At 65.8% G+C, this 13,598-nt stretch overlaps 8 protein-coding genes across 8 annotated transcripts; 5 read left to right on the plus strand and 3 right to left on the minus strand.

The window, feature by feature from the left end:
• Nucleotides 1-114: 114 nt before the first annotated feature.
• MICPUCDRAFT_59270 (uncharacterized protein) lies at nucleotides 115-1,827 on the plus strand (the record flags this gene model as incomplete). The annotated part of the gene is made up of 1 exon (XM_003059651.1): nucleotides 115-1,827. The coding sequence occupies one exon, from the start codon at nucleotides 115-117 to the stop codon at nucleotides 1,825-1,827; it is 1,713 nt and encodes a 570-aa protein (XP_003059697.1).
• A 126-nt stretch (nucleotides 1,828-1,953) lies between these two features.
• On the minus strand, nucleotides 1,954-3,402 carry MICPUCDRAFT_45641 (major facilitator superfamily; the record flags this gene model as incomplete). The annotated part of the gene is made up of 1 exon (XM_003059945.1): nucleotides 1,954-3,402. The coding sequence occupies one exon, from the start codon at nucleotides 3,400-3,402 to the stop codon at nucleotides 1,954-1,956; it is 1,449 nt and encodes a 482-aa protein (XP_003059991.1).
• Nucleotides 3,403-3,702: 300 nt separating this feature from the next.
• On the plus strand, nucleotides 3,703-4,691 carry MICPUCDRAFT_59272 (uncharacterized protein; the record flags this gene model as incomplete). Its single annotated transcript, XM_003059652.1, has 1 exon — nucleotides 3,703-4,691. One exon carries the CDS (start codon nucleotides 3,703-3,705, stop codon nucleotides 4,492-4,494), a length of 792 nt encoding a protein of 263 aa, XP_003059698.1. The 3' UTR covers nucleotides 4,495-4,691.
• Nucleotides 4,692-4,765: 74 nt separating this feature from the next.
• MICPUCDRAFT_18764 (uncharacterized protein) lies at nucleotides 4,766-5,143 on the minus strand (the record flags this gene model as incomplete). Its single annotated transcript, XM_003059946.1, has 1 exon — nucleotides 4,766-5,143. The coding sequence occupies one exon, from the start codon at nucleotides 5,141-5,143 to the stop codon at nucleotides 4,766-4,768; it is 378 nt and encodes a 125-aa protein (XP_003059992.1).
• A 379-nt stretch (nucleotides 5,144-5,522) lies between these two features.
• On the plus strand, nucleotides 5,523-6,817 carry MICPUCDRAFT_34143 (uncharacterized protein). Its single transcript, XM_003059653.1, has 3 exons — nucleotides 5,523-5,556; nucleotides 5,924-5,996; nucleotides 6,153-6,817. The coding sequence occupies exons 1-3, from the start codon at nucleotides 5,553-5,555 to the stop codon at nucleotides 6,715-6,717; spliced, it is 642 nt and encodes a 213-aa protein (XP_003059699.1). The 5' UTR covers nucleotides 5,523-5,552; the 3' UTR covers nucleotides 6,718-6,817.
• Nucleotides 6,818-7,114: 297 nt separating this feature from the next.
• Nucleotides 7,115-8,449, plus strand: MICPUCDRAFT_65311 (uncharacterized protein; the record flags this gene model as incomplete). The annotated part of the gene is made up of 1 exon (XM_003059654.1): nucleotides 7,115-8,449. The coding sequence occupies one exon, from the start codon at nucleotides 7,115-7,117 to the stop codon at nucleotides 8,447-8,449; it is 1,335 nt and encodes a 444-aa protein (XP_003059700.1).
• Nucleotides 8,450-8,616: 167 nt separating this feature from the next.
• On the minus strand, nucleotides 8,617-11,154 carry ISA1 (isoamylase-like glucan debranching enzyme; the record flags this gene model as incomplete). Its single annotated transcript, XM_003059947.1, has 1 exon — nucleotides 8,617-11,154. One exon carries the CDS (start codon nucleotides 11,152-11,154, stop codon nucleotides 8,617-8,619), a length of 2,538 nt encoding a protein of 845 aa, XP_003059993.1.
• Nucleotides 11,155-12,506: 1,352 nt separating this feature from the next.
• On the plus strand, nucleotides 12,507-13,334 carry MICPUCDRAFT_59277 (6,7-dimethyl-8-ribityllumazine synthase; the record flags this gene model as incomplete). Its single annotated transcript, XM_003059655.1, has 1 exon — nucleotides 12,507-13,334. One exon carries the CDS (start codon nucleotides 12,507-12,509, stop codon nucleotides 13,332-13,334), a length of 828 nt encoding a protein of 275 aa, XP_003059701.1.
• Between the last annotated feature and the right edge of the window lie 264 nt (nucleotides 13,335-13,598).

Genomic DNA, 13,598 nt, shown 5'->3' on the forward strand with positions numbered 1-13,598 from the left:
CGCGCGTCGCCACGCGCGCGTCGACGGCCGTCGACCGCCGCGAGATCTCCGCGCGTCCTGTCCCCGAAGAAAGAAGCGTTTCGGACGTTCCGAGAAATCTATATCTCTTCCGCGATGGCGCCGGCGACGCCGAGGAGCCTGAAGGGGAGGATAAAGGCGAAGATGAAGCGGACGAAGACGACCTCGCCGACGTCTCCGAGCGTGAGCGCGATCGCGGCCGCGACGTTGGCCGCCGCGCGCCCCGCGCCTCACCTCGTGACCACCCCGCGATCCCCGGGATCGACTAAGACGCGATCGCGGCCGCAGGGATGCGCCTACGCGTGCTTCTTCTTCGCGAAGACGACGCGAACGGTCGACGGCGCGCTCGCGAACGAGATCGGCGTCTACCTCGTGAGCGGGCGCGGCGGCGACGCGACGCCGACGCTCGCGGCGGTCGGGACCGACCGAGGCGGCAACGGGAGGTACTTCGCGTATCACGCCGCGGACCCGAATCCTTTCGCCGGGAAACGTCTGAAGCCCGCGGAGGGAGACGCGACGAAGAACGACGTCGAGCGGTGGATCCGCGACGCGTGCCCCGGGATCTTACTCAGCGCGAAGAGCCCGCCTCGCGTCGGGGTAGCCCTAGACGACGCGGCGATCGCGGCGGCGACCGCGCGGAAACGCGCGCGCGGCGGCGGTTACGGCGGCGGCGACGGCGCCTCCCACGCGTCGAAGAAGAGGCGGTCGTCGGTCTCGAGCCCGAGCGACGGCGCGCCAACCTTCGTCGACGCCGCCGTGCCGATCGCGCTGCGCGTCGCGCGCGTCGACGATCGCGCATCCATTCGCGCCGCGGCGACGGCGACGGACGCGGAGGAGGTCCGCGCGTTCGCGTCGTACGCGGAGTCGTCGGACAGACTACCCGACGGCCGCGGCGTTAAGACGTTCCGACTGATCGCGGACGACGACGACGACGCGCTCGACGACGCGTCCGCGGGTCTCCTCGCCGTGCGCGGCGTCGAGCGGGGTCCGAAGGACGGGCACTACGGGTACGCGGCGTCGAGGGAGCTGCTCGGCGTCGCCGTCGACGACGCCGGGCGACCGTTTCAGACGCAGCCGAGGCTTCGAAACGCGGCCGCGGTGAGAGCGTGGCTCGACGCGATCGTCGCGAAGAGCGCGCGCGCGCCGAGGAGGCTCAGGGACGCGGTCGGCGCGGCCGCGCGCGCGGCGGCGATCTCGCGGCGCGGGGGTGTCATCCTCGGCGGCGGCGGCGGTTTCGAATCCGATTTCGAATCCGACGGCGACGAAGACGAGGACGAGGACGACGAAGACGAGGACGAGGACAATGACGAGGACGACGACGAGACGGACGCGCTGCAGCGCTACCTCGGCCCGGCGACGTACGCGTGGTGCGTCGGCACGGCGTACCCGGGGATGGTCGCGAGGCTGACGACGATGCGCGATCGAATCGACGCCGGCGTCGCGGCGAGGCGGGCGACGACGACGACGATGAAATCGGACGCGCCGCCGCCGCCGCGACCGCTGTGCGACCGCGACGCGATGGGCATCCTCTCCGAGCTAGACGCGCGATGGAACGTCCATCTCAACGTGCAAACGCTCGACGACACCGAGATCGCGCGCGCGGTCGCGTCGCTCGCGGAGGAGGAGAACGCATACGCGGACGAAGTCAGGGACACCGCGATGCGTTTCGTCGTGAAGTGGACGGAAAAAACCGAACGCGCGGTGCGAGCGTTGGAGCGACGCGCGCGGGAGCGGGAGACGCGCGCGCCGAAGACGAACGGCGGCGCGGCGGTCGTGAGCGCGATGATGGCGATGACGCGGCGCGCGTGACGTTTTGTTTTTTGAACCCGAGTGACGTTTGAACGAACGCGAACGACGACGAGCGCGAACGGGAACGACGAGAGAAAGAATAGATTGTACTGAACGAGACGATCAGGACGCCGACGCGCGCCGCGACTAACTCATCGGCATGTTCCGAATCTCCTTCATCACGAGCTTCATCAGCAACAACCCCGCGATCAAATCCGCGGCGTACAGCATGTAAAACACGTGGTCCCAGTTGTTACTGTGCGTGGAGATGTACCCCGTCAGCATCGGCCCCACCGCGGCGCCGATGGAGCCGGTCCCGTCGATGATCGCCGTCACCGTCGCCAGCGCCCTCGCGTTGCCCTTCAAGGAATCGTGCGTCCCCAAGTCCGCGCTCACCGCGGTCGTGATCAGCGCGTACGGGCCGTTCACTAACACCCCCGCTAACATCATGAGCGCGACGTTCCACGACATGCTGTGCGAGCCGTACTCGCGGTACATCCACAACACCGGAATGGAGAGGTACACGAACCCCGCCGACGTCAGCGACCGCGCGTTGTACTTGTCCGAGATGTACCCGGCCGCGATCCCGCCGATGACGCCGCCGATGTCGAACAGCGTGGATAACTCCCCGGCTTTCGCCGCGCTGAGGTACTCGCCGCCGATCTCCGTTCGCTCGATGTAGAACGGGAGCCAGTACAAGAACGTGTACGCGACGAGCTTCGTGAAGAAGAGGCACAGCGAAAACGTGATCACGCCCGGGATCTTCAACGCGGCGACGAACCCGGCAGCCTGCGGCTTCGTCCGCGACGCGCCGCCCTCGATCATCGGCTTAATCTCCGTCTCGGACTTGATGTCCTCGTGCGCTTTCGCGCCCGCGGTCCCCAGCGGCGCGACGTGCCCGGCGTCCTCGGGCGACACGACGAGAAACGAGTGCACCAACGCGCCGACGACGGCGGTCAGGACGCCGTTGACGATGAACGCGTCGCCCCAGTTCCCTCGGCGCAACATCGCGGCCGCGAGCAGCGACCCGAGGATGTTCCCCACGCTCGTGTGCGCGTTCCATATCCCCATGATTAAGCCTCGCTTCGACTTCCCGAACCAGTTGCCCATGACGCTCACGACGGAGGGCCACCCGGTGGATTGAAACAGACCCGCGGCGACGGAGACGAAGAGGAAATACCCGAGCGAGTGCTGCTCCCAGCCGTGCGCCATGCCAAACAAGGACACGAAGAACCCGGTGCCCATCATGCCGTAGGTTAAGAACACTCTCAAGTCCATGCTGTCGCCGATGTGCCCGGAAAAGAACATCCCGATCGCGTAGGAGGAGAGAAACGCGAGGTCGCACTGGCCTAAGATCATCTTCCCGTCCGGGCCGTTGAACGGCGCCCACCCGGGCTCGCCGTTCGCGCGCTGCTCCGGGGTCGGGTTCAGCACGCTCTTCACGATCGACGGCGGCTTCCGCGCGGCGTGGTACATCATGTACGACAGGAACGTGACGACTAACACGGTGAGCCTGTACTGCTCGAGCGTGAGGTTTCGTCCGCCGCGCGATTTGATGAGACGCGCCATCCCGGGCGGGAGACGCGCGCGCTCCATCTCGGGCGGGTAGCTCTCGAACGGCGCGGTCTCTTCCGAAGCGCGTTCCGCGTCCTCGCGCTCGCGCGGCGCCGATCGCCGCCTCTCGAGGTCGTGGAGCTCTATGGTGCGGCGCCGATCGCGAGACGCACGCGCTTTCGCTTGTGGCGCGATCGCGTCGTTCCGCTGCTGTTCGACAAGCATCGGACGGGAAGACTGCGGGAAGACGAAGATCGGATTCGAGGGCTCGACCGGTCGTAGTCGAGCATCAGCGCCGGTGAAGCGAATTTCAAACCGAAAACGCCCTTTCAAACCGATCCGATGAACCGCAATCCGCCCTCTCGTCCACGAAGCGTGTGGATCGAAAAAGTGAAGAGAACTTTATCTAGGCGATTCGCCGCGCCGCCGCCAGTTTGCCACCGCGCGCCGTACACGGCCGTCGCGTTCACCGCGTCAAACGAAGCAATGATGTCCGTCGCGTCGATGCAAATCGCGCGCACCGCGCGCGCGGGCCCCGCCGCGCGCGTTAACACCCCGCGCGCGGCGCCGAACTCGGTCGCTCCCCTCCCCCGATCCTCCGCGAGCCGCGCGTCGATCGTGACCCGCGCGGAGATCTCCGGTCTGTCCGAGTGCGGCCAGTTCCAGGAGCTGTGCAAGGCGGAGATCCCCGCGAAGATCCCGAGGTCGGACTTCCTTCGCCAGATGTACCGCTGGATGCTCATCTCGTTCCAAGACAACGGCCTCGCGGCGTACGGAAAGCGGATGGAAATCGACCTCGTGGACGGCGACGACGACATGACGAACGGGATGTGCGTGAACATCTACGGCATGAAAGACGGCGCGGAGTCGTTGATCTGCGAGTTATTCTGCGAGATGGACACCGAGATGGTGAACACGTACGACACGTTGATGCCGAACAAGGACGGCGAGTTAGAGAAGAGCAACCGCAGCGGGAAGGAGGAGTTCGTCAAGGGGAGGTATTTCGTGATTCGCCGACCGGTTCCGTTCGACGAGAGCAGCAACAAGGCGCTGAAGGCGATGATCAAGGACATGACGCTCGCGATCAACAAGTACTACGCGTTCGGGTCGTGCTTCTCCGACGACGCCACGTGAGCGAGTTCATCCGTCGAGTCTCGTTCGATCGAGCGACGAGAAGCGCGGCGAGGCGAAGCGCGTTCGACGGACAATCGTCGCGACGAACGGGGGGAGAGAGAGAGAGAGGAAGAGAGAGAGAGAGAGGCGTCAAGCTGGAGGAGCGCGCGGACGTCGTCGTGGCGGCGGCATATTGTAAGACGATCATACTCGTGGTTGAATTCGAACGCGCGTCGGAGAGAGACGCAGACGCTCGCGAATCGAATTAGGTTTCTTAAGTCGCGCTGCTATTTTATTTCGGCCCCGCCGCGGTGACGACCGGCACGCCTTTCATGCGCTTCACCGTGTCCACGAGCGCTTTGAAACTGTACGGCTCGTTGATCGCGAGGTCGGACAACATCTTGCGGTTCATGTGGATGTTCTCCTCCTTCAGACCGTGAATCAGCTCGCTGTACTTCAACCCGTGTTCCCGCGCGCCCGCGTTGATCTGTTGGATCCAGTTCCTTCGAACCTCCCCCGCCCTCGCCCTACGGTGCCGCGTCGCGTGCTGCAGCGCCTTCTCTACCCTGATCCGCGCGATGCGGATCGTGTTCTTCGCCCTTCCGCGGAACCCTTTCGACAGCTCGAACACCCTCTTCTTGCTGATCCACAGGACTTGCGAGACGCGCATCTTCGCCTCGCCTCGCCTCGGCCGTCCGTCCCCCCGTCCCTCCTCCGCGCCGCGCGCGTTCCCTCTGCTCTGCGCGCGCGACGCGACGCCGCCTCGCGTCGAGCCCCGCCGCGCCGCGACGACCCTGGTTCGCGCTGTCGCGAGACGACGAGCGAACGCGAACGACCGCGGCTGCCGCGAGTCCTCCGCGCGGGATCGTTGTGGACAGGCACGAGAGAGCAAAAGGTCGTGGCATACGGAAAATACATAGTAGTTTCCGGAGCAATTTTCTGACTGCGCGCCATAGGAAATCACGCGCGAGAGAGCGAGTAGGGCTTGACAACGCGAGGAAATCGACGAAGACGCCGGTGCGACGCGCGAGCGAGCCCTTTTCAAGTGACGCAACGTCAGCAGAGAGAAGGAGAATACCATGGGTGCGTCCACCTGCCGTCCTTCGTCGATCGCGGCCGCCGCGCGACGCCGCCGCGCGCGCGCGCGCGTCGCGCGACGCGCGTGTTCCGTCGCCGCGGCGTGGGAGAGGTCGTCCGCGGAAAAAAACCCTCGCGCCGTGCGATGGGTCCGACGGACGCCGATCTCGCGCTCGAGCCGCGCCCGCGCGCTCGATTTCGCGCGCGCGTCGCTTCGAGACGTTCATCTCGACGCGAGCGCGCCGCCGCGCGGCGTCTCGCGAGTCGCGACGCCGCGTGGAGGGCGTCGTTCGCCGTCCACCCGCGCGATTTTTCAACCACTCGCGAGCGCGAACTCACCATCTTTTCCACCCCGTCCGCGCCTCTCTCCCAGGTATCTCTCGCGATTCTCTCCACAAGCGCCGTGCCACCGGTGGCAAGCAGAAGCCCTGGCGCAAGAAGCGGAAGTGCGTACACCTCCCTGCCGTGATTTTCCACGCTCGCGTCGCGCGTTGAAGCCCGCGAACGGACGTCGGTGCTCGCCGTGCGATTTAGGGTTTTTCCTCCTGGAAACAATCGCTCATCGACCGCTTCCCTCTCTCTCCTCCATCCCCTCCCTCCAGGTACGAGTTGGGCCGCCAGTCCGGCAACACCAAGCTCTCTTCCTCGGTCTCCGTCCGCACCGTGCGATGCCGCGGCGGCAACAAGAAGTTCCGCGCGATCCGTCTCGACTCTGGTAACTTCTCATGGGGCTCCGAGAACACGACGCACAAGACGCGCATCCTGGACGTAAACTACAACGCGTCGAACAACGAGCTCGTGCGCACGAAGACGCTCGTGAAGAACGCGGTCGTGCAGGTGGACGCCGCGCCGTTCCGTGCGTGGTACCAGCAGCACTACGGCAAGAAGATTGGCATCAAGGAGAAGAACGGGGAGAAGGTTGAGGCGGAGGACATCGACGAGAAGCGATCCAACACCCTGAAGCGCAAGCTTCGCGACCGCAACAACAAGCACGCCGTCCCCGCGAACGTGGACACGCAGTTCTCCACGGGTCGTCTCTACGCGCTCGTCACGTCCCGCCCGGGGCAGTGCGGTCGGTGCGACGGGTACATCCTCGAGGGGAAGGAGCTCGACTTTTACGTCAAGAAGATGCAAAAGAAGAAGCACGCGACGAAGGAGACGGCTTAAGTTCGTCTTCTTCCGTGGGTGTGGTGATTGTGTGGTGGGGCGTACTTAGCACTCGCTCGGGTGTGTAATCGGAGAGGAACGAGCAACCGAAAACTATCATACTACTTTTTCGTCGTCGTCTGGACTGGTCCGGGGACGGCGACCGCCGCGCGTTCTGTCTGGTTGATGAAACGAGGGCGAACAGTTATTTCTTCGACCAACACACAAGCGTGCGTGAGGACTCTCGACAGATCGCGCGCGCGCGTCGAGGGCGACGGCGACGCGGATGTCATCGCCCGCGCTCGCGTCAGCGCGTCTCACCGCGCCGCGGCGACGACCCGATTCCGCCGCGTCTTCGTCTCGCACGTCGTCTTCGTCTCCTCGTCCTCGCTCTCGTCCTCGTCGTCGCGCGGCGACGATGACGCGCGCGTCCGACGGCGACGACCGCGACGTCGTCGTCGTCGGGAACGGCCCGCTCGGGTCCGCCATCGGCCGCCACCTCGCGGACGCGGGCGCGAGCGTGCTCGTCCTCGACGGCGGCGCGTCGCTGACGTCCGCGTCGAACGACATGGGACGCATCGTCCGCCCGCTCGACGCGGAGGGGAGGGAAGGATGGACGCGGTGGAACGTGGCGTCGATCGACGCGTTCCCGGAGTTGGAGGCGGCGTCCGGGATATCCTTCTTCGAGAAGAGCGGCAGCCTCGCGTGCGGCACGCCCGCGTTCGTGGAGAAACCCGCGCGGCTGATGCGAGACGCGCGCGTGCCCTTCGACGAGCTCGCGAGCGGCGACGCCGTCGCCGCGAGGTTCCCGTTCTTGCGCGTCCCGTCCGCCCACGTCGCGGTGCGCGACGACGTCGGCGGGTTCGTGAACCCGGCGCGGATGATCGCCGCGCAGAACGCGCTGATGACGAAGCACCCCAACGATCGCGGCGTCGTGCGCGAGGGCGTCGTGACGAACGTCGCTGTGGACGACGGTTTCGGCGGCGCGACGGCGACGACGGCGACGGGCGAGACGCGACGCGGGAAGTTTGTCGTCCTCGCGGGCGGGGCCTACACCGCGTGGCTCGCCGCCGCGTCCGGTCTGACGACGATCGCGCCGCCGCCGAACCCCGGCAACGCCGCGTCGACCACCGCGTCGACGACCGCGTCGACCGCGTCGCCGCTCGCGCGGTCGGGCGTCGGGAGCGTCCGCCTGTCGCGACGCACGGTGCTGCTCGCGGAGGTGACGGCGTCAGACGCGAAGGGCGTCTTGTCCGACATGCCGACGCTGAAGTATCAGCACGCGCCGGAGCAGCGCGACGTTTCGGTTTCGGCGGGTGAATCGTCGTCGCACGGCGCGAACGAGGCGATGAGCGTGTACGTGCTGCCGCCGATATACTACCCGGGCCCGGACGTCGCCCCGGGGTGGTACGTGAAGATCGGCGGCGGCGCGAACGATTTCTTCGAACGCGAGCGATGGGCGGACACCGTGAACGATCTGGAGCGATGGATGGCGTCCGACGGCGACGACGACGTCGCGGATCGACTGCACGACGTCTTGGTAGATTTGATGCCGACGACGAACTTTCTGTCGCTGACGTCGAAGCCGTGCGTCACGACGTGCACGGACGACGGCGAGCTGCAGTGCGAACGGTTGGGGAAAAACGGGAGGGTGATCGCGGTGGGGGGGTGTCAAGGGAAAGCCGCGGGGCCCGCGGACGCAATCGGGAGAGCGGTCGCGTCGCAGGTGATGGACGCGTTGCGCGAGGCGTGACGCGCGATAGATGATGATAGACACTCGTCCGTTTTTTTACAAGGTATTGCGGTATTGCGGGCTAAAGGTAGGTCAGACAAGCGAAAGACGTCGTCGTGTGCTGTATAGGATAAAAGAATTCTTCCCGTGTAGCTCGTAGTGGTACGCGTCGTCGAGCGCCGCGCGCGTCACGGCTCGGGGGGCTCCTGAACCTCCGTCGGCGCCTCCGCGGCCGCGGCCACAGCCTCCGGCGCGGGCTGGTTCGGATCCGCCGCCACCGCGCGCGCCTTCGCCGACGTTGGCTGGTTCGGATCCTCCGCCACCACGCGTTCCGGCGGCGGCGGCGGCACGAACGGCGTCAGCCGCTCCGCGCGCACGACGATGGACGATCTGTCCATCACCGTGTAGATGTTGCTCCCGAGCTGGGGCTTGATCATCGCCTCCGCGGCCGCCTTGGACGCCGCCGGGATGTCGTCCGCGTCTAAGAAATCGTACGGCGCCATCAGCGCGGTGTCCGCGACCATCCTCCACTGGCAGTCCTGCGGCGGGTTCGGAAGCACCACCTTGGCGGGGAGGTGGTGCGCGTTGAACGCGCAGTACAGCGTCTCGGACCCCTCCGCGCCGACGTCGTTACTCCTCACCGTGAACGCGACGAACTTGGACTCCTCGTCCCACATCGGCTCGTTCGGTTCGTGCCCGTGCCACTGGATGTTGTCCTGGTTCGGGAAGTTGGCGAGGCGAAGCGCGGGTTGCTTCGATCGGAACGCGCGCATGAGACGCGCGAACCGGCTCAATCCCTTGTTCTTCACCGGGTCCTTCGCGAGCGCCCAGTCCATGTAGTTCAGGTCGTTATCGTGGCAGTACGTGTTGTTGTTGCCCCCCTTCGTGTGTCCGTACTCGTCCCCTTGCGTCACCATCGGCGTCCCCTGAGACACGAACAGCGCGGTGAAGAAGTTTCGCATCTGGCGGTCGCGCAGCGTCTTCGCCACCGGCAGCGCGTTTTCGCCATCCTCCGCGGCGCTGAGACCGCAGTTCCAGGACTGATTGTTGTCGTCCCCGTCGTTGTTGTTCTCCCCGTTCGCTTGGTTGTGCTTATCGTTGTACGACACCAAATCTCTCAGCGTGAACCCGTCGTGGCAGGTGATGAAGTTGATCGAGTGATACGGCTTTCGCCCGTCGTTATACAGCGTCGGGGAGCCGCACAGGCACTCGGCGAAGATGCCCGCGTACCCGGGCATCCCGCGGACGAAATTCCTCGTGTCGTCGCGGAACCGACCGTTCCACTCCGCCCACTTCCCCCAATGCGGGAAAGAGCCAACCTGGTACAGCCCGCCCGCGTCCCACGCCTCCGCGATGAGCTTAACGTGTCCCAAGATGGGATCTTCGCTGATCATCTTGATCACCGGCGGCTCCGGGAGGTCCTGCCCGGGGACGGAGTCGCCCCCGATGCCCGTTCCCGGGACGCCGTCGCGGAACTCCGCCCAGTTGCTCGGCGCGCGCGTCAGGATGGACGCGAGGTCGAACCGGAAGCCGTCGATGTGGTACTCGAGCACCCAGTGCCTTAAGCAGTCGACGATCATCTGTCGAACGACCGGGTGGTTGCAGTTCAGCGTGTTCCCGCAGCCGGAGTAGTTGTAGAAGTCCCCGTCCGGGGCGACCATGTAGTACGTCCTGTTGTCCAGACCGCGGAACGACAGGTGCAGACCCTTCTCGTTGCCTTCCGCGGTGTGGTTGAACACGACGTCCAAGATGACCTCGATCCCGGCGCGGTGGCACTCTCTCACGAGCGTCTTGAACTCTCGCCCCGCGGCGCGGCCGCAGTCCTCGCCCGCGCATTTCGCGAACAGCTGCTTCGGCGCGAAGTAGTTCACGGACGAGTACCCCCAGTAGTTATATCGCATCTCGCCCGTCACCGGGTTCGGCACGGTGCTGTACTCGAGCTCGTTGAACTCCGCGATCGGTAAGAGCTCAAGGGAGTTGTATCCCATGCGCTTAAGGTACGGCAGACGCTCGATGATGTCCTCGTACGTCCCGCCGCCATCCTTCTGCGTGAACCCGCGTACGGACGCCTCGTACACGCACATCTCGTCGTAGTTCAACTTCGGCGACTGCACGCCCTCCCAGTCGAAGACATCGTTCGGGGACGGCACCGCGGCGGCGTATTGCGGCCAGCACTCCTCGCCCGGGGGCGCGGTTTTGGAAACCACGCCGTACTCGGTCCTGTCCCCCGCGAGGATCGCCGTCGCGTACGGATCCAGGAGCACGTGCTGCGGGTCGTACATCAACCCCTGGTGCGGGTTCTTCGGGCCCCAGACGCGGTAGCCGTACAGCATCTGATCGGTCGCCTCCGGGAGCGCGACATGCCACGTGTTCCCCGTGCGGTTGAACTGCGGGTCCAACGGCACCTCCGCCGTCGGCGGCTTCCCGGCCCTGAGGTCCTCCGGCTTCCACAGGCACAGGTTCATCGCGTTCACTTCCGGGCCCGCGTAGACCGCGAAGTTTATTCCGTTATCGGACAGCAGCGACGCGCCCATGGGAACGGCCACGCCGTTCGTGGGCTTCCCGAACATGCCCTCGACGGCTTCTTGCACGAGCGGCGGCGGCGCGGGTGCCTCGGGGGGCGGCGGCGCGGCGGGCGCGGCCGGCGCGGCCGGCGCGGCCGCCGCCGCGGCGGCCGGCGCCGCCGGGTCTGGTGACGCCGCCGGCGGCGGCGGCGCGGGCGGCATCGCCGCGGCCGCCGCGGCGGCGGCGCCCGCGGGACCGTTCGGGTTGACCGCCGCGGCGGGCGCCTTGGCGCCGGCGCTGGCGGCCTGGCGAGGTTTCGACGGCGGCTTCGGCTTCGCCTTCGCCGGCGCGGCCGCGCCGCCGGGCGGTCGGGGCTCGGGCTCCGCGATCGCGCGCAAGACGTGCGATTTGCGGCGCGTCGGGTGCATCGCGACGCGGTTCGGCGCCTGCGCGAGGGAGAGGAAGGGACGAAGGGACGCGGAAAAAAGGTCAGCAATTCGTTCGGTTGTTGGTTTTATCCGGCGACGATTCGAAGCGGGGGGTCTGAAAGGGGCGGTCGAACGCGCGCGCGCGCGAGTCTCACCTGGACAGGCGCGCGAACGTTGCTCGCGGGTATCTTCGACGGGTTCTGACGCTCTCCGCGCGCGAGCGCGCACGTTTGCGGCAGGCGCACGGCCTGACACCGCGCGCTAATCATCTTGCCGAATAATAACCTCGCCCGGCGAGGATTACGAGCAGCGGGCGCGGTTCGGCGTGTACGCGGACGCGACGCGGTGTCGAGCGCGCGGACTCGTTAAAATGATACTTGGTTTCACTCGTGCACGACCTTCGTGCGTCGAGGAGCGCGGCGGCGGACGTTCAGCGCGCGCGCGAAGTGGATAAGACGCGCGGCGGTAAAAAAAGGCCCTTTATTCGCCCCGCCCGGTCGACGCTTGCGCTTTTTCAGACCGAGGGAAAGCGCGGGTTGCCCAGTCACCGGCGAACGCGCGGTCGATTTTCCGCCAATTTCTGACCGTGACGAGGACGCGGCACGTCGCGTCGGTTTTCTTCTCGTGAGACTGTTTGCGCGTACGTGTACAGTACGTGTACGAGAAAAAGACAATTTCCGAAAAAAATGCGAAAATAAAAAAAACAAAAAACCAAACGTCCAGCAGACCAAAAGCCCATAGCCATCAGAACGTCACCTAGCCGTCCAGCCCCGACTTGGAATGTCGACGGGGGGCCATCATCAAGCGAAATCCCTGACTAGGCGTCATAGGAGAATCGCAGATTTCCGGCTCAGACTAGGTGAGCTTCAGTCTTCGTCTGACATGAGGAGCTTGTCAAGTATTGGAGAATACTGACGAGGGTTTACCAACTGAAGTATGAATCCTGTTCAAGTACAGTCGATGCCAGTTTCGCGAGATGAGGGGTTATATACCTCAGGCGCGGTCGATCTTTCGACTTATGGGTCACGCGCGTTTATTCACTCACCGCCGCTCGCGACGGGAAGAACAGAAGGCGGTGAACCTCGGATAAAACCAAATCGCGGCGCGGCGTCGCCTCACAACGAACCGAACCACGGCACGTCGAGATGTCGATGTCGATGTCGATGACGTCCGCGGCGCTCGCGCCCGCGCGGGTCACAGCTAAGGCGACGAAGGCGCGAGCCGCGCGCGCTCTCCTCGCGCGCGCGTCGCCGTCCTCGGTCGCGGGGTCCGTCGTCTCGTCGTTCGTCTCGTCGCCCGACCGACTGACGACCGTCCCTCTCCCCCTCTCCCGTCCCCCCATCCCGCGCCAGGCGAACGCGTCCGCGACGCGCCGAGGGGCCACCGCGCGCGCGCGCGCGACGGACGAGCGCGCGTCGCTCCCGAAAGAGTACACGTACCACACCCCCGGGAGCGTGCAAGAGACAGACGACGCGGTCGTGTTCGCGCATCAGACGGACGCGGAGAAGGCGAAGTGGTCCGACGCCTCCGTGCATCACGTCGGCGACGACAGCGACGCCCCGGTTCGCGTCGGCGTCGTCATCGGCGAGTTCCACAACGTCCTGATGGACAGGATGCTCGAGGACGCGCGCGTCGCGGCGATCGCGATGGGCGCGACCGTGGACGAGGTCGTCTGGGTTCCCGGGACGTACGAAGCCCCGCTCGTGGTGGAACGCATGCTCGAGAACGACGCGTTGGACGCGGTGTGCGTGATCGGATACATCGAGAAGGGCAGCACGCTGCACGGCCAGGAGATGGGGGCGACGTGCTCGCTGATTTTCAAGCAGCTCGAGCTGGAGTACAACAAGCCCGTGGGGATGGGAATCATCGGCCCGGGCGCGACGGCGGAGCAGGCGGAGGGACGGGTCGCGTACGCAGGGAACGGCATGCGCGCGGCGATAAGGATGGCACGGTACATGGCGAGGACGGTTTAGTATGATAGACGCGTCGTTCTCTCGCTCGCTCGCTCGCGCGTGCGTTTCCTATTCTATTATGATAATAACGACGCGCGAACGACGGATACTATCTATGTTCACCTACTGTACGTTCACCTACTACAGCGCCGCGCTCGGAGGGAGCTCGACGAGGACGCAGCCCTCGTGCAGCGCGATCGACTTTCCCGACGCGCTCTCGCGCAGCTCGTCGCTCCCCGCGCCCGGCTGCACGAACAGCGACGCGATGCCGAGCTTCTCGCACTC

Source organism: Micromonas pusilla, assembly GCF_000151265.4.
Source record: "Micromonas pusilla CCMP1545 genomic scaffold MICPUCscaffold_7, whole genome shotgun sequence".
Lineage (NCBI taxonomy): Eukaryota > Viridiplantae > Chlorophyta > Mamiellophyceae > Mamiellales > Mamiellaceae > Micromonas > Micromonas pusilla.

What these genes read in the sequence shown, in the direction of transcription:
- MICPUCDRAFT_34143 (XM_003059653.1), top strand. An exon ending in CCCTGGCGCAAGAAGCGGAA is followed by an intron (nt 5,997 to 6,152) that starts GTGCGTACACCT and finishes CCCTCCCTCCAG; the next exon opens with GTACGAGTTGGGCCGCCAGT.